This window comes from Diabrotica undecimpunctata, chromosome 9 (assembly GCF_040954645.1).
Source record: "Diabrotica undecimpunctata isolate CICGRU chromosome 9, icDiaUnde3, whole genome shotgun sequence".
NCBI lineage: Eukaryota > Metazoa > Arthropoda > Insecta > Coleoptera > Chrysomelidae > Diabrotica > Diabrotica undecimpunctata.
The window spans coordinates 38,429,363-38,449,070 of NC_092811.1; the positions used below are offsets into that span (position 1 = coordinate 38,429,363).

At 33.1% G+C, this 19,708-nt stretch overlaps 2 protein-coding genes across 7 annotated transcripts in view; one reads left to right on the plus strand and one right to left on the minus strand.

The window, feature by feature from the left end:
• Positions 1 to 653: 653 nt before the first annotated feature.
• LOC140450538 (uncharacterized) lies at positions 654 to 1,721 on the minus strand. The gene has a single exon (XM_072544195.1). The coding sequence runs from the start codon at positions 1,719 to 1,721 to the stop codon at positions 654 to 656; it is 1,068 nt and encodes a 355-aa protein (XP_072400296.1).
• Positions 1,722 to 12,412: 10,691 nt separating this feature from the next.
• Positions 12,413 to 19,708, plus strand: part of LOC140449876 (uncharacterized) — a 117,515-nt gene continuing 110,219 nt past the window's right edge. Inside the window, exon 1 of one of the 6 annotated variants that reach the window (XR_011951909.1) lies at positions 12,413 to 12,829. Coding sequence is in view for 5 of the 6 variants with exons in the window: in XM_072543266.1 (XP_072399367.1) it covers positions 12,556 to 12,829 (274 nt within the window). In the remaining variant the exon portion in view is untranslated. The remainder of the gene's footprint in view (positions 12,830 to 19,708) is intronic. The other 5 variants (XM_072543266.1, XM_072543268.1, XM_072543270.1 and 2 more) reach the window with 5 other exon arrangements.

The window sequence follows — 19,708 nt, forward strand, 5'->3', positions numbered from 1 at the left end:
ATACCCTATGGTAGGCAAAATATATCGTTACAAGCTACCGACTATTAAAATGTCATCTTTATAAGGCAGTACACCAGGAATACCCGTTGATCGAGTGTCTATGAATTTTTGAAAAATTTGTGGAGCCACTGATATACCGAACTGTAAACGATTGCATTTAAAAGCCCCTTTATGCGTAATTACTGTTTGTGCTTCAACAGCTTCGCGGTTGACACTTAACTGCAGATAAGCTTGCGCCATGTCCAGTTTTGCAAAAACTTTACCGCCCCCAAGTGTAGATAAGATACCCTGTACCGATGGCACTGAATAAGGTTTCGGATTTAACGCTAAATTCAATGTGGATTTGTAGTCACCACAAATCCTAACCTTCCCGTTTTCTTTGCAAACAGTCACAATTGGGGTGCACCATTTTGGGTGCGTAATCGGCTCTAAAACCCCCTTCGCAATAAGCCTGTCCAGTTCAACTTCGATTTTGTCTTTTAGCGCAAATGGAACTTTACGAGCTTTACACATAACCGTCTTTACATTTTTGTCCAACGAAAAACTTACCGGGGGACCCCGGTAAAATCCCAAATCTGTATTAAATACCTCTGGGTATTCTTCTGAATAATTAATCGTTGATAAAATTTGACTTACCCCAGCTATGGTTAAACCTAAACTATCAAACCAGTTTCTGCCGAGTAGTCCCGTAAAATAACACTGGATTTATCTATTTTAGGTCGATTTTCACTAAAGATTTCATGGTAGGTTGATTTGCTTATCACTGAATAATTCGCGCCCGAGTCAACCTCCATTTTCACATTTTGGTCATTGAGTAGCACATCTACTAAATATTTACTGGTAATGCTATCAGACGTCACGTTATTTAACGAAAATTCATAGTCACTACTTTGATAAAAAACACTCTGAGTGTTTCCCGAAACCGGCTCGGTATTGAACGTAGATTCCACGGTAGTCTGATGTACTTTGCGTTTGTGATTTTGGTTCTTCTTTTTAGCAAAACAAGCTATTTCGATGTGTCCAACTTTCCTGCAATAGACACAGGTTGATTTAATGTGTTCACAAGTTTCAGGAGAATGTTCCCTTTCACACCGAAAACATTTCTTCCTTTCGTGATTAGCTAATTGTTGTTTGAACTGGCCCAGTTGATATTTATGAAAACTTACCGCGTTTACATCTGCGCTCGACTCACTTTCTCGTAGCACTGCCAAACTTTCCACGGCCACCTCGTGTGCAAAGCGCATGTCTTGCGCGTCCTTAAGTTTTAACTTATCTGTGGCTAACAACTTTAGCTGTAGCGATTCGTTGGTAATACCACAAACGAGTCGGTCACGTAGCATTATGTCAAGGCTAGTTCCGAAACCACAGGGTTCTGCCAATTTTCGTAATTCCTTCAGATACACAGATATTGTTTCATCAGTCTGTTGATTCCGACGATAGAACTTAAACCTGCACACAATTTCCGACGTTTTTGGAGAAAAATGCTTTTTTAACTCAACTATGATTTGGTCATAAGTTTTATCAGACACTTTGGACGGCGCGACCAAAGATCTAATAATCTCGTATGTATTTGGACCGCACAAACTTAAAAATGTAGCTTTTTTCTTATCAGGGTCCGTAATGTTATTTGCCAAGAAGAAAAAATCCATACGCTCGACGTATGATTCCCAACCTTTGGAGTCACCCACGTTAAACTGTTCGATGTTTCCGAGTGCCGCCATCTTGCACACAATTTGCTTTATTTATCGCCGGGACGAAATAATGCACTTAAACTGGCACACACACGAATCCCATTCTCGTCGCCAAATAATATGTATCGGACCGCGTTGTAAATAATAACAACAGTATAGAAAATACTACCGATTTTAATTATCACTCCAAAACGTAATGCAAATAACAATATACCTTAAATAGACCATCGTCGCGTCTGTCGTCCTGAGTTTTCTCTCAGCTGATTGTGACGTAACCGCACTGCATGGTTGCCAATACATCACATATACTCTTTAGTTTATCTTCATTTTTATCTTTTAATTTAACTTTTTTTTTATTAAGTAAACCGCGTCAACCATGAGAGGTTATTGGCGGGGAAGAGTTGTACATAAAATCAGATGTTTGCTTATAACAACTAATTACAATTGAGAACTTAAGTCTATTTTCATATTAGATTGTACAATTTAGTTAGTTTTAGAAACTTAGTTACTTTATCACTTTTACTATAGTTCAGAGCACTTTTCAGATCACTTTGAATTCGTTCCAGATGATAGAGTGGGCAACTAACAATAATGTGTTCGATTTTCAGAGGAATATCACAAACATAGCACAGTTTTTGTTGTTCTTTCTTCATTAGGTACTGGTGGGTTAACCTGGTATGTCCTATTCTTAAGAGGTGTCGTATGACTTGATCTCGTCGCTTTTGTGGCATTATCCCTTTTGGTGACAAATTTGGGTTGATGCGTTGTAGTTTGTTGTTGTCAAGTTTTTTCCATCTTTCGAGCCATATTCTCATTGAAAATTCTTTGATGGTGTTTTGAATGTCGGAATGAGGAATTTCTAGGACCTCTTTATCTGGTATATTCGTATAGCAGGCTTCTTTAGCTTCCCGATCAGCTTTTTCATTACCTATTATGCCTACATGAGATGGAATCCAAACAAATTCTACCCTTTTATTCTTACTGTAAAGTTCTTCTAGATCAATTTTAATTTGGCGTAGTATTGGGTGGTTTGGGTAAACCCTTAATGTTCCTTGTACTGCGCTTAAAGAATCTGTGAAAATGAATGCTTCCAATTTGGGCTGGTTTGATATATGTTTGTGTGTAAAGCTTTAGATATGGCATACAATTCGGCGGAATATATGGAGTACTCCTTAGGTAGCTGGAACTGATGTTTAATTGTTTCGTCAACGAAAGCTGCGCCTACCGTTTCCATTTCAGAAGTTTTTGACGCATCTGTATATATTTGGTAATATCTTTTGTACTTGCCTTTAATCGCTTGAAACCGTTGTAGAATTATATGTGATGGAGTATCAGATGATGAAGTATCATATAGTCTTCTGCAGGTCATCATGCAGGGTAGAGTCGATAGCAAAAAGGGAATAGGTAGAAAGAGTTTAGAAATGTGGTCGCCAACCTCCGTTAATGGGGACGACATAGGAAGAAGAAGAGAAGTATTAGATTTAGGATACAGTAGAAGATTTGTATTACATTTGGGGAGTTTTATGGTCAAAGGAGAAGAAGAAAGGGTTTTTGTTCAAAAATTTGTGGATGTGTTTCTTTAATTCAAAGCTGTAGCATTTCTATATGTGTAAATACGGATTAAATGTTCCACTGAATAATAGCCATTTTGTTAACTTTTTTTTGTATTTATCGTTGGAAGGAGTATTTTTCTGTGATGCGTCAGTATCTTCAGAGGTGTCATCCTGAATACTAAAATCTTGGTTTATTTTAGTCTTTTAGTTTATTACAGTCCGAGGAAGCGTGAGCAGCTTGGTGGCATTTGTAACAAGTTAGTTTATCGAAAAGAAAAATTCGGTACGAAATATTTTCAAACTCAATTAGGACGGAGTCGGGTACAGTAAAATTGTCTGTAGGTGCAAAGTAAACTTGTCTTGGAAAACTAAGTGCATGGCTGTATTGCGGGTCTTGTATTCCAGCTCTAAGGAACGAAATCGGAGACATTAATTTATAACCAAGATTGATTAAATACTGTTAGATTATGTCGTGGGGTATAGATGGACATACGTTGCATAAAACTAATCTATTCGCGAATGTAATTAGTTTACGTGCTTTGATTGTATGTTCACCAATTTTAATTTCACCATGTTGACTTAGAAAATCATCTACGACTTGTATGCTTGAAAGGTAGATGCATATTCTTCCGTTTGACATTTTGGATGAGAACAGTACATTTTTTGGATGGACTATAGTTCCTACTGCAATGGTGTACTCTTTTGTTCTTATTTCATCTACTGCCGGTAAAATTATGGCCTGGTTTTTTGTTGGGAATTTAGTTAATGGTTGTTGCTTAGTGATGGTAGAATAGGTAATGTTTTGCTGATCGGGATTAATTCATGGACCCCTGTAGTCAGAAGTACCACCTGTCATTTTGTCAAATTTAATCTTCTATCTTTTTTTAAATTTAAATTGAACTTTCATTTTAATAATTTTAATTTGGGTAGGTCCGACTCTGTTTATTTAAAAGTAAATAGTCGATCTAGTAATTAGCAAGATAACGCCAAGAGTTGAAATTAGTTTTTTTAAATAATTAATAAATACGAAATATAAATAATGTTCTTCGTATGTATATAAAAACAATGTTTGTAATCAAACTACTGCCAATTTGGAAACTGTACTAACAGCTATTAACAGACCACTGTACACTGCTTCTATATATTTCGGTTTATTATTTAAATTTACTGTTTCTTTTCATAGACTATAAAAGTTGTGGAGCTCAAATTAATTTAATTTAATTTATACTTACTATTAATTTTTTATATCATTTTATCATATCCTATCTGCAAAGGTAAAATAGTATAAGTATGTGAAAAGAAAATCGATTTTTGCATTTGCCGCCGAAACTTGTTTATTTTTTTTTTCTGCTCATTCTTATGGAATTTTTAGATTATTTCTCTCTTACTTACTTTTCAAAACATGACACTGGTAAAACAGTATATAGTATTTTTCATATAAAAATGCGTGCACGTCATTCAAGATTTACCACGTCAGAACCCCACAGAAATGCTAAAACATCCGAATAGTTAATAAGTGAGGAATTTTTAAAATGTCGACTATTTGTCAAACTGTTATATTAACAGTAAATACACTTAGTTTTAAGACTACACACTAAAATATATAAGAAAACATTTTAATACAAAATTATATATTATAAATTTTAAACTTACCTCTATTTAGAGCATTAATATTAAAAAGGTCCCGCCATTATTTCTTGTTCAAAATAATCTATCTTATATGAAAGCTTATCAGCTTTCTACGGACTATTTAGTTGTTTTGGCATAGCACAATCACAATACACAACAATAATTAGTTTTTAAAGCTATTAATCTAAACTTAATATGTATTTGTACATACAATTTATTAATATATAATATATTATGATCAAATTGTGTAAGAAATCAAAACATAAACACTCTTACTCTAAAAAAGCGGCAACACTTTAAACAATTTTGCCACACGCTTAACTGTCAAAAAATTTGAAGTATTCCTGTATCAGTTGCGTACAATTGTCTAATATATTTAATTAAAATTATTATTTTGTGGAATATTAGACTTAAAAAATTATTTCATAAAATTTAAATTATTAATAATAACAAATGTTTTTGGTTATTTAATCCAGTGGTCCCCAACCTTTTTCCCATGATCGCCTACTTAGACAAGTTTCACCAGTTATGAATACTACAATCGCCCCCCCCCCTCCTTCACACCCAATTAAATTGAAACAAATAATGAATCTATACAAAAGGTAAGTATCCATATTTATTTATTTTTACATTTCGTAAAATGATAAATGATTATATGTGTGTAAAAAAATTGTTAATGGCTTCCTTGGGCCTGGTGTCCCTCACATAATTTCTTTATGTCTGGCTCAATGTTGGTTAATAACAACCTCAAATTCCCTCTTTCTATTATGTGGAGCCTATTTCTTTGTCTGTTTTTCAATATACACACAGAACTAAAACCTTTCTCCACTAGATATGTTGTGGGGAATGCCAATAATAATAATTTGATTGCATTCCACAAGATTGGATACACTTCTTTTATCTGCGGCAAAAATCTTTCGTACCCACACTCCCGAAACAAACTTTTAATTTCAACATCATGTCTCAAATCAATCAAGTTTTCTTGAAGAGAAGGACATGCCATTGAAACTTCCACGCTGAAAGGATTGATAAACCAAGTTGACACTTTCAGACTAGTCAAATCTTGGAATCGGGACTGCAGATCTTCTTTCAGTGTTTGAAGGTGAAGGCAGTATGTTTGAAGATCCTCAGAATCACCACAAGAAGATTTCAAGTTGGGGAATTTGGTCAGATCTCTTATCTGCATATTTTTTTCAAAAATAGATAGTTTGTCAATGAATGCTCCGACTACTCCCTTCGCTTTGGCCATATTTATGTTCTTCCCCTGTAGTTGCAGGTTCTTTTTATTTAATTTTTGAAAAATATCTGATAAGTAAGCGATGTCATTTCGCTTCTCTTGTAGTTCTGTACTCAGTGTGGGTTCAGTAGTATCAAGAAATTAAATAATACCTAGTATCCATGAGACTGAAGAATCGCCTTATGCAATTGCCTTTAGAAAGCCAGCGGACTTCCGTATGTAGTAGCAATGTATTAAATATCTCATCATTTTCTTCACAAAGTGTACGAAATATTCGATCATTCTTTGGTTTTGCTTTAATTTTATTTACCGCATCTATGACAAGTCGAAGAGAATCGTGCAACCTCCCACTCAAATTCTTGGCAGCCAAATGCTCTCTGTGAATGACGCAGTGAACACACAAAATTCCAGGTACTGCTTGTTTCAGATGTGCAATAAATCCCCGATGGCGTCCTGTCATTGCTGCTGCGTCGTCAGTAGCACAGGCGATCATATTTAATAAGGGAATCTCTTTTTCCTCAAAAAATCTCTTAACGACCTCAAATATTGAAGATCCTTTTGTATCAGTAATCAGACTTCTAACAAACAGCATTTCGTCGGCCATTTCTCCATTGTCGTCAATGAATCGGACATATGACAGCAGCAAAGCTGTGCTGTCACTCAGGGTACTCTCGTCAAGTTGCACAGTAAACTCTCTGCTTTTCAATTTGTTGCAGAGAACATCTTCGACATTCGCTCCCATTTCATCAATCTTTCTGGAGACAGTATTATTGCTGAGAGGAACTGCGTCTGTTACTTGGCTGGCCTGACTGGGTCCCAACATAGTATCAACTATCTCTTTGACAGCTGGGAGGATGAGTTCTTCTCCAATTGTGTGCGGATTTTTGATATTAACAATGATACCTTGTAGGAAGCAAGTAAACCCTTGTCGTTTTTCTTGGTAGCTTTTGCAATCAATGACCCAACAGTAACTCGCCTTTCATACTTTGCCTTGAGCTCCTGTAAACAAAAGAAATACATATTCACTTTAATTATTATAAGTAATGGTAATAAAGTTTAAAAAAGGTTTTCTTATTATTTGTTTTATCTCAGTCTGACTTTTGGTAATAAAAAGTAAAAATAATTATAATATGTTGATACCTGGGTACAGTTACGATCACTAAATAGTTTACACTTATAATTAAATTATAATTTATATTAAATTTTAATTTTATTTTACATTGTAATACTTTTGACGTAAAAGGTGCATTTAAACGGGGTAAAAATTTAAAAAATAGGCTCCTAGATACGTAAGTCTGTAAATTATTCAATGATTGTAACTGTACATGGAAAAATTACATCCTACAGACAAAAGACTTTTACTCACCGCAAAATATTGGACAGGTCTGTCTGACTTCTCTGGATGAATCCTCTTCTGGATGAAGCCGAGACGGCTTCATGGCTTCATTTGACAAAGATTTTGCACAAATGAGACACAATGGTAGATTCTTATTTCCCGGCAATTCAATGAATCCATATTTCAAATGCTCCGTTGAGTACTGCCGGCACTTTTTTTAGGTGCTGACATTTTGAGATCAAAACAAAAGAGTAATTAATTACACCTTATTGAGAAGGCAAAGAATAAAAACACTATCTCGGAATTCTCAATAAATGATTATATTGCCAAGCGTCAACGTCTCTGTCCGAATTCTAACATTGTGACTAATAATGATTCTAATATTGTGACGCCTCGTATTCGATAAGATAAGTGGTTATGTCCGAATTGAAAGACAGACTTAACAGTTTCACAAATAAATCACAGTATCTTTATTAAAATAACAACTCACTGAACACAATGACTGTCAGTTGAAACAAAACAACTTTATATATCACAATACAAAACTCGGGAACGAAAGACTCTCCGCATTTGAAGCGACGACAACCTCGGCCGTTCGCTTTTTGATCGAGTCAGATCGGCAGGAGCGGTATAATACTTCTCATCATTCTTATTCCACTTCTCTCTCTTTCTCTTTTGTGCGGATGATCGCACAATACGAAAGCTCGATCAAAGGAAAATGCAGAATTCGTTATAATGTATAATTATAACGATAATGTATAGAATTAAATTGTATTATGATTCATAGCTCTCTGTGACTAGACGAGATGTTTGTGTTATTATTACTTGCATTGGTATACATATATTTACTTTTTATTATTCTATGGATATGCGATAGAAAGTATTGTATTTTTTTTCTCTTTTCTTATTTTTCTCAATTACCCATTCCTCGTTTTCCGGATGCTAAACGCCCCCCATATCGCCCACCTGAATATCTCAAATCGCCTCCAGGTTGGGAATCACTGATTTAATCAATATAATTCTAAAATTCCCAATATAATGATGATTACATTTTTCTGATTATTCTACCATGTTGACGTCTATGAAAGATCTAGCAGTTCCGTATGGGTTTCGTATACTCGGTTCGCTATCTCCAGTCCTAACTGTCTAGTGAATTTAGTAATTATTTTTTTTGCGAAGTTAGTTACCTTTTGACAGACTCGAAGTGGCTGGAAATTACTATACAACCAAGCACACGTACTTATAGCCAATATTAATAGTAAACAAACTAAATAGTATATAAAATAGAACTTTACAAATTACCAATCAATATCAATATATATTTATTTGCACTATATATAATAAATAGTTATGTTAAATTATAACAACTAAAATATATTTTTTAAATATATACTACCCAAAATTTGATGGGTCTAGTATATACTTCCACTATGTAGAATAATTTTTCTTTTTTTAAAGAAAGAAGTCTACAATAGTAGGATACTTGAGCTATTAATACTGAGAAGTAGGAATTGTTGTGTTTTAGATTTCCGACAATGAATCTGTCAAAATATGCCCGAGCTAAGCGAATGGAGTATATTATTAGCTGTGTTAGGAAAATTTAAGCTCTAAGGTTGACGTTCGGGAAATTTTAAATATAAGTGACGTCACTTTATATAAATTGTGACCTACACGCATTTTTATATGAAAAATACTATACACGCATTTTTATATGAAAAAATACTATATTTCGCTCCATGGTACAATGAATACACAAGGTATGATATTGCGCATGACATTTGACAGCTGGCACAGGAGTGTGGCGTAGTTAAGATCGCCTGAACCACCTCGAACCCATTATTACAGCTTAACGTACACATTAATTTTGAAATTATGGTTAAAAAGTGATCTAATTTTTTTTAAATGTTTTGTTTTGGTTATAATTGAATAAAAAATATATTTTCAGTAGCGTAAAACCTTTAGGTACTTCTCTTAGAGATTCAGGCAAAATATTTATTTTTGTTTTCATACATATACTAATAATATAAATACTCTTTTTGTATGCAAATCCCTTGAAATTTAAAAATTTTCTGCAGAGGAAATACTGTGAATAGGTAAATAGTAGTAGATTTGCTTATTCTGATTCACTGTCACTCACTTCCAAGCAGTTTTACTGAAATAAAAACAAAATAGAGTACAATAGAGAAAAATCTGTTTTACAATTCAATATGGTTTTTTAGATGAGTTATAATGAAATTTAGTAAAATAAAAAATATACACATTACTATAACCTACCGATTATTATATGCAAAATTTACTTATCAAACAATATAATAATATGAAAATAAGACACAAATTAGTTCAAACGCAAAACACAATAAATATCGACTTCAGACGACTTTACACCGGCAAGACAGAAAGCTTGTATAAAAACAAAAGTTCAACAATAATATCGGTTATCAATGGTGACTATTGCAAATTGCAAGTTATGAGATAATAAATATATTTTAAAGTATCTTAATACTGACTGAGTCATCTATTTTATAATAGAAAAATAATTTTGATATATGCTTATATATGTGTCTTTATACAAATGGTGTTTTGTCATCGAATGCGATGGTCTGTGGACTAGTACGCATTTCGATGCGCATCGCCCCGCCTCGAATTTTCCCATTGGCTCTTGACCTGGAAATCCCTATTTATCGCTCGAACAGCGCATATAAATATTGGCGATTTTCAGGTCAGCCAGGTCAGTCCCTCACGGCCTCTCCGAGAGCTTAGTGCTCTCGGGGCTCTGCTCCTGTTCTATTTTCCATACTCTGTGGCTGAGAGTTAATTTCAACTTTAACTTGGTGTTTTTATTTCGACAATCCTTTGTCATGTAAGAAAATATCTTGCCTTTTTCAAGGCAAGACACCGAGGATATAAATATTTACAAGTCCATACCCAGTAAATGGACTTAAGTAGAGGAGCTCTCGACAGTATATTCGAAGCCCTCTACAGAGCACCCGGGGATATCAGAAGGTGGTTAGACCCTTATTTGTTCCACCGAGGTGACAGTTTAGTTACTATTTATTTATACTGTATAGTACATAGTAGTTACTTGCCATTGTATATCTGGTTTTGTACCTTTTTCAAAGTACGCTGTGCAATTGCTTGTTGCAATAGTGACAATGAAGATAAAATCTTTAGGTTTCATACATTTCCTAAAGATAGCGTGACTAGAAAACTGTGGATTATATCTTGTAGATAGGATAATTTTAATTGTAATACTGCAAGAATTTGTTATACACATTTTAAAACTGAAGATTACCAAAGAAATCTACAACAGGAACTTTTAAATTACGTTTCTAAAAAGGGTCTAAAACTCAAACCTGAGGCAGTACCTAGTCTTTCTTTGCCTAAATCAACATCGGCTACCCTTTTAACCAACCAAAAGAAACGCGTACAAGGAGGCGAACACAGAGAGTCCAAAAAGTATGTTGAGCAGCTTCTTACTACTTCTAGGTCAACGACGTAAGTCTAAATCTTTATTTTTATTAATTATTAGTCATGAAACCTTAATGGTTTTTTCATATCGATTTGTTAAGTAAGAAATTAGCCTCAGCCTGCTATGCAATTTGCAATAAGAACTGTTTCGGAGGAAATCAATTTAGCATCTTCCAAAATAACATATTTTTCTTTGTTAAATCATGTTGTCATTATTAAAATATACAATGTTATCATTATTATAAACAATACCAAGATAATTTTATGTGTGAATATTACAAAAATGTCATTTTAAATGTTGTGCAATATTGTGTGCCCTCACTACACTCATATTCGATGGCCAGCTAGCTCATTCGATATAAATAAAGTTGACTTTGTCATTATTTATTTTGATTTTGTGTTTAGTTCAGTAGGTATATATACGTACAAATTTTGTGTACCTCCATTACCACTTTTCTGTATCTTTTTAAACATCTGAAATATCGAACTCTGGAGTATAAGTTAATTAACCTGTACCTACGTGTAATAAAAGATAATTAAAACTTGTCTTATAAAGGATATCTATGTTTTATAAAGGATAAATATTATAATAACATAATTTTATCATCTCTTTATAATTACTATAATTAAATTAGCCAAATTATATAAAAAAAACTTAAAATTAAAAGTCTTTCCTATACAACTACATTCAAATGTTGCGGGAATAAGCGATCTTGACTACGTCATGCGCTAAAGCGAACCGATTTTGGAACATTATGTATCATACCTTGTGTATTCATTGTACCATGATTTCGCTCCGTGCGTGACTGACGCGACACCTACCGCCTTCATCTGACAGTTTTGGACCTACCAATTTTCAGGTTAAACATATGACATATATGTTTGACATTGTTAAATTCATGCGAAATTGACAATTATTAATAATTAACTCTTTGATTATATTTTTTCAGTTGATGTACAAAATAAGTGTAGTATTAAAAACTGGGTTTCTCAAAATTCATCATAATATATCTTTTCAACCACAAACGGAAAAGAAAGGGAAGAATGTAGTACTGGCAAATCAAGTTTTTCACGTGAAAGAGCATATATTTAAAAACAGTAATAGTAAAAGTTACGATATAAAAGCTAAAGTCATCAGGCACTCTGCAGCCTTGAAGCCTTATAAAATATCATTTAAGGTAAATTATTTAAATTTTTCCTATTGCAATTGCACAAAAATGAAGTTATGTGATATTTACTTTTTCATATTTATAGCTCGGATCCATCTTTTTCTTTTCTCTAATTTATATGTAATCTTTGGGAACCTATTAAAACTACACTTACTATTTTTGCTATTATTAGCACAATTAAATACGCAATATGTATCTGCACACATTTTTGATAAAATTTATGCGTAAAAAGGTAGATCCAATTGTGTCATATTTCGCCGCTACGCACGCTGGCATCGTTTCAAAGTACCCCTACCATGGTCACGCACGGAGCATACTATTTGGTTATGTTCTGTTTCTGTTCCTGTTCATATTTCATATCATAGATATAGATAAATAATATATGGTTATGTTGCATGATACAAAGAAAAGAGTTGTACCATGGTTATGTTGTGACGTGACTGCTGTGTCCTCTAAAGTAATCATTGTCTGAATGATGTATTGTGATAATGATAAAATCGAGTTTAATAAAATGGAAGTGAAACAAGAAGTTAATGAAAATGAATACACATGTAAAGAAGAAATAGACAATGAGGGGTGTGCTCGTTTTGATACCCTTAAAGTTGAGATTAAAGAGGAGCCCAAGAGGGAAGCTACAAGCGATCCATTTGATTATTTAGTATTAAAGGAGAACTCTATAAAGACAGAAAAAGAACAATATGAAGATAAATTCATACCATTTGAAGAAAAAGAAGCACGTGATAAAAGTAAGTAGTTAAAAGAGTATTTGGAATGTTAGGTGATTAAACCTTCATAAAAATCATAAAATTTGAAGAAGAATTTCCACCTATGTCTTGTCTTGAAAAAAATTGCATAACCCTATCAAAAACTAGAACATGCATTTTAAAATCAGTTTTATTTAAATTTGAAAATCAACAAATCATTGAAGGTAACTGTAACATGCTATTAAAATAAATGTATTTTCTATCAGGAGCAATTATAACAGGAACCTCCATATTAATATTTGACCACCTGTCAGATTCAATAATCTCAGCTAGCATATTTTACTAATTCTGCAGCTACTAATTATTGCCTGCACAATTCTATACTCCATTCGCTTAGCTCGGGCACATTTTGACAGATTCATTGTCGGAAACCTACAACACAACAATTCCTACTTCTCAGTTTTAATAGCTCAAGTATCCTATTATTGCAGACTTCTTTATTAAAAAAAGAAGAATTATTCTACATAGTGGAAGTATATACTAGACTCATCAAATTTTGGGTAGTATATATTTAAAAAATATATCTTAGTTGTTATAATTTAACATAACTATTTATTATATGGTGCAGATAAATAAATAATGATTGTCAGTAATTCGCAAAGTTCTATTTTATTTACTATTTAGTTTGTTTACTATTAATATTGGCTATGAGTATGTGTGCTTGGTTGTATAGTAATTTCCAGCCACTTTTAGTCTGCCAAAAAGTAACTAACTTCACAAAAAAATAATTACTAAATTCACTAGACAGTTCGGACTGGGAATAGCGAACTGAGTATATCATTCCTATCTCTAATATTTACTCAGTTTTTCACTGAACTTTCTTTTTCTCTATATGGAATCCCTATGCCTCCAAGAATCCAATCCACATATTTAGAATAGTTATTTTAATTTGGAGAACAAAAAATTTGTTGATATCCATAACTGACTTTCTTACAGTGGTCCATGACTTTTCAATGGTATATCTAGTTGTCATATTAGTGAACTTATTGTTTATTTCTTCATTATCTCAATTCTTTGAATTTGCTAATATCTTGTAGTTCCTTTTTTAAGTTCTTATCCTTAGTATCTTAGTATAATATTGGTAGCTAAAAAAATATGCTCAAACTGTAAGTCCACTTCAGGTTACCTATTAATGTATTTAATAACATTTGTGAATGTCCCAATTTATTGTCATATAGTCTATTTAATTAATTTTCATTGTTTCCCTTTTTATGTGTTTTCATGTTTTTACATCCATAACTGATAGGCACCACAAGAAGATGTATTTTCAACCTTTAGAGCTCTTGCAACTCTTACACATTAAAATAGTTGTCTCAAAATGAATACTTGCTTACTGTTTTTTTAAACATTTATGGCAGCCCCAGGTTTCTACCAGCTTTGGAAGTTCTGAGTTACAGTATTCCTATTTCCTTTCTATTACTTTAATTCGTTTTCTAAATTTATCCAGCCCCCTCCTAGGCAAAATTTGCAGTTTTTGTTACTATGTTCTTTTTCTGGGGGAGGGTAATTAGTCTCCTCTTTAAGATACCAGAGATACATTGTTCACACTCCCTCACCAGCTTCATCACTCACCTGAATTGTATGCTTTGTATTTAGCATTGATGGGACTATAATTTACATAATCTTTAAGGATGCGAGAATAAGATTTAGTAGTAGAGCTGTGTTTTATTTCTTGAAACTTTTAATACCTTTCTTTAGGAAACAGTGAGTTTTTCGTAGGGTCTTAGTATAATGTATTCATCTCCAACTTTATTAAAAATGATTAATTTTTATCAAGTTCATTAAATCTAATACAGTAATACCTCGGCTTAAAGATTGCAAAGACAAATTCTTAAAGCTGTGAAAAGTGAAAAGTACAAAATCTTTAAATTCAACCATGGTAAACATCATTGTAAATGTCAAGGTATTATCTTCAAAATGCAAACAATCTTAAAATTATGGGGTGATAATTAAGTAAATGTGAAAAATTGTCTTCTTGATTAGAAGTGTGTTCCCACAATGTGAGCTCTGAAGCTAAGTAGATTTTTGAGAGATTTAAAGAAGATGCTGGGGAGATCACTAACTGTGAAAAGTTTAAAGCTAGTAACAGTTGTTTCAGCTGAGTCAAAAGTCGCTGGAACTGGCATAGTGTTGGAGAAAGTGAAGAAGTGCTGGCAAGTGCTGATAAAGATGTTGCATATTGCTGTCCATAGAAATTAAAAGTTATCATAGATCAATGTGGTTACACCAACCAAACCATTATCAATGCACATGAGACTGAGTACACTTAAAATTGTTACTAACGAACTTAAAATTCATACTAACGAGTAGCATAAGTGTTTCCCTACATAAAATATTACCTTGGCTGGCCAATCCTACAAAATAGTGCAACGTGAGCCTAACCTCCATGGATATTATTATTGCTGTATGGCAGTGTCACCATGTCCTTATAATCTATATGTTGTATGCTTCAAATATAACGAGGGAGCTTTTAAAAAGTACATTTTTTGTTGAGCCAATAAACACCTATTTTATTTACTTTGGACAGTGCTAAGATGATCTTGATTAACACGTTCCCTGTCATGTTGGTCCGATGGGACCATCGCTGATCGCTTCAATAGGCCTTCAATAAGTTTTGCATTAACGGGCCATGTTGGCCCTATGGGACCAACATTTATTCCGATATGTACCGAGCCGTTGGTGTTTATTTAGTATTAAATAACCATGGGAATGGACCAATGAAGCCTACAAGCTATGTGCTGTATACAGAATTTGTGCGATTTATGGAATATGACAAATGTGATCCCATATAAGTCAAAAACGTTATTTACAACTTTAGAATAATATTTATTGCTACAAACATGTTTTTCAACAACAGAAAAATCAAATAATGTAAAACAACCAATAAAAAAAGTTATTAAAACAACTTATGCACAGAAAAGGTTCCTTGTCACAGCTTTTGCAACGGGTGTCTACCTTTTTAGTTTTGTTTATAGCATACTGACTGCCGTGTTGCTTACTATTTTTTTTTTGTAGCAGTTCTTCTGTTCAAGCTGTTGGTGATTATTTGACACTCTTCGTGGTACTGTGGTGTTTTTATTACAAGTAACTAGATGTTTCACTATTTGTTTGTTAAAATCTGTCACTGACATGTTGTTATTTGTTAGAAGCTTATATATTAAAAAAGAATTTATAACCGATGTAGTTATAGTCTAGGTGCCACTGTATCACTCATACATATCAGGCTACAATAATTTTCAGGATAGCTTCATAAGACCTCGACCCTCAAATATCTCTTGGGATACTTTCTGTACTGGGTGCTTTTTCTCTCCAGCTTATCCAAAAGTGGTCATTTTGAAGTGATGTATCAAATTTATTAATAACGTATTGTTGTTTAATGGATACAAAAGTCCACTTCGTGAAATATCCGAAAAAAATCTTGTCTGAAAAAAATTTTGGTTCCATAAGGGAGTCCATCAAACTAAACATGCCAAAAAAAACAACTTTGAAAAATTTAGTAATAACAAGCTGATTTTCTTCTTCGCTTCGCGGCATCCGACCTAACCTAATAAATTAACCATCGCTAACTTTACTCAAGAGACGAAAACTACGCACTACGCACTTGTTGATCCCATATAAAGACATGTAAAATCATTGACAAATAGACTTTTTTTTTTAAATGTTAAAAAAGCGATGTAAAGTGATCGCTTTTCATCGCTTTTTTCATTGCTTTTTTATCACACACACAGAGCCATCTGTGATACGTAGACAGAGTTACCCAGAGACGTGCAGAGACACTCAGAGACAATATAACCTAATACATTTACCATCTTAAGGCACACTTTGACCTTTGACCGTGTTAATGGCGCATGCGTGAAATAATCAATTAGGGTGGGGGAAGCTGTACTGGTAGATAAATTTAACTTCGTAAGGACTCTTTTAGTCTAGTGAGTTTCGAGAGTTCAGTTATTTGTTCTTAAGCATTCAGTTAAAATATGTCTATTTTGTCAAAAAGCGACTATCTGGCTCTTTTGAGTGTCAACGACATTAATGCTCTTTCGCCAGAGGATATGGCAAAGGATTACGAAGAGTTACCAAGAGAATGGTATCATTTAATCTTAAATGAGAGTGACTTTTCTCTTCTAATATGTGCTCCTAATGTAAAATGGTATTCTATTTGCCGATGTCATTTAGTAGCAGACGACGGAAGTACTGCACACGAACACCTCCATGCACTAATTCACTTTACAAGTGGATCCACAATGTTGGCTTACAAGAAGAAAATACAACGTGCAGGGAAAAGACTACATTCAAAAACTACTTTTAGAAAAATTATTTGTTTGGACCATTGTGTTGGTGTTTTGAGATACATTGCCTGTGCTGATGGTCAAAAATCCCTTCGTTGAGATGGAGATGGACTTTTGGGTAAACCTCACTCCCATTATGAGAGAAGAGTATTTAAATCAGAATGGTTGCATTCGAGAGGAAAGTTCTGTGCAGGTATACGTAATGAAATTTCTACCCTAGCGAGCAGAGGCGTTAACAATTTAGAAAAATATACATCAGAGCATGAACTACACGTAAAATCAACCTGCAAGTGTGAAAGAGGTGAGGAAGGTATTAGAAAAAAAGATGAAGCAAATGAAAAGAGAAGAAAATTTTACAAAACTGAACGTGGGATGGCCATATGAAAATCATACAAAGAAAAAATGGTTAAAAAACGTAACATAATTGCTGAACTAATGAATTTAGGTTTAAATAAAAAGGCCGAACTGCAAAGAGAAACTATTTTAAAATTGTTAGATCTATTATAATTTTTAATAAATAATACGTAACATTTTGGTTATTTATTTCATAACAAAAAAACACTTTTTGAATGTGGCAATCATTGCAATTTTATTTAGAATAGCTCAGTCCAAGCTAGACTGTATCATGTCTAACAGAGAATTGACCCATTTAATTTGTATTGAATTTTCGTCCAAGGTTGACTCAAATGTCCACCATAGGACTCCACTGTCCAAGGTAGACTTTCCGTTTTCAATGCTTTTTATATGTGTGTCCAGGATCCTATGGTAGATTTTTTATATCAATCAATTTTATTCGTTAGACCCTATCACATGATACGTCGCACATCCCTCTATTTTGAGTCGTATAGGTACTACATACCTTAGGTTTTTATGGTTCATTGCTATGTTTAATTGTTTAATTACTATTTAAATGGGAATAAGCCACAATTAAAGGTTAAAATACGTTTATTGACGTTTCAATTTCCACTTCGGAAATCGTTCTCAAAATACAAACATTAGTAAATTGTGGCTTATTCCCATTTAAATAGTAATTAATTTAAAATGCCACAAGAAAATAGTTTAATTGTTTTATACGATTATACCTCTCTCTTTCTCTCCTTTCGAACGACCCCTCATACATTACGATCGGACCAATAAGCGTGTAGATACATATCTAAAGCCTTTATGGCATGATGTTATGTTTAATTTTTCTATAGTATCTAAATCTATTTATTTAGTCCTATCACATGATACCTTGCACATCCCGGTACGTTAAGTTGTTTAGGCACTACCTATCTAAGGTCTTTATGGTTCATCGCTTTGTTTAATTCTTATACATGATTGTACCTCTTGGCTTTGCTCCTTTCCAACGATCCCTCATACATTATGACCGAAAATTTATAATTAAATTAATTTGAATAATAGTTAAACTATAAAAATATTTTATAAATTTAATTTGAAGTAAAAATGGCGAATTACTGATGCCGACTTGTCACATGATACCTCTCATATCTCTCTACGTTAAGCCGTTTAGGCACTACATACCTACAATCTTTATTGTCCATGACTCCACGGAAAAAGAAGAAGAATTGGCAGTTGCGGAAAGAATGAGAAGAAGAATAGACAGTTGACAAAAAGAAGAAGAGCGTTCTTAGGCACTACATATCTACAATCTTTATTTGTTTTAGTTATTTTATTTTTATAATAATTTATTTAATATTATAATTTAAAAAATAGCGCCACCTAGCGGACAATAGTTGAATTACGGTAGAGGAGATTCCTTCGACGTGACGTCATCTATCTCACTCTTACTCATTAAAAGATCCTTCTCTCTCTAACACATTGATTTCCCTATCTCTATAATCGTAAAGACTTTGTATATCTACTACTGCCTGTTTTCTGATTCAATTTTTCTTATCCATATTGATATGAATGTTAAATATAAACAACACTAAAACTATATAGAAAGCAACACACTATTCACTAAAGACACAATAAAAAGAATAAAAACATAAACAACACTCAGAATGACGACTGATCGAAGACTGTGATGCGACAAGCAAAACTGAGACTGAGAGTTAAATCAATATTAAATGAAAATATCCAATCAATACAAATATCAACCCCAGTAATTTTTAGTTGTATTAAATACAATAGAATTATTATAAAATTCCACAGAATGGTTACTATGTCAGAAATATGCAAATTGAAATAATGTTATTATGAAATACAAGAGTTTCAAAATTTGAAATACAAAAGAAATTTAATTACTATTTAAATGGGAATAAGCCACAATTAAAGGTTAAATATGTTTATTGACGTTTCAATTTCCACTTCGGAAATCGTTCTCAAAATACAAACATTAGTAAATTAAACAAATTTTGTTTTTTGTTACTTAGTGAAAAATTCTTCTAATAATTTAATTTTATTTGATTCATCTATATTGACAATTCAGACATACATTATACATTTTAAAGTAGACGACTTTAAAATGATATTGCCAATATTGTTGAGTTGCGTTCCTGGGACGAATTTACTTATAAGATAGTTCATTCGATTACATGAAATCAACTTTAACTTGAGAATATCCGTCAGA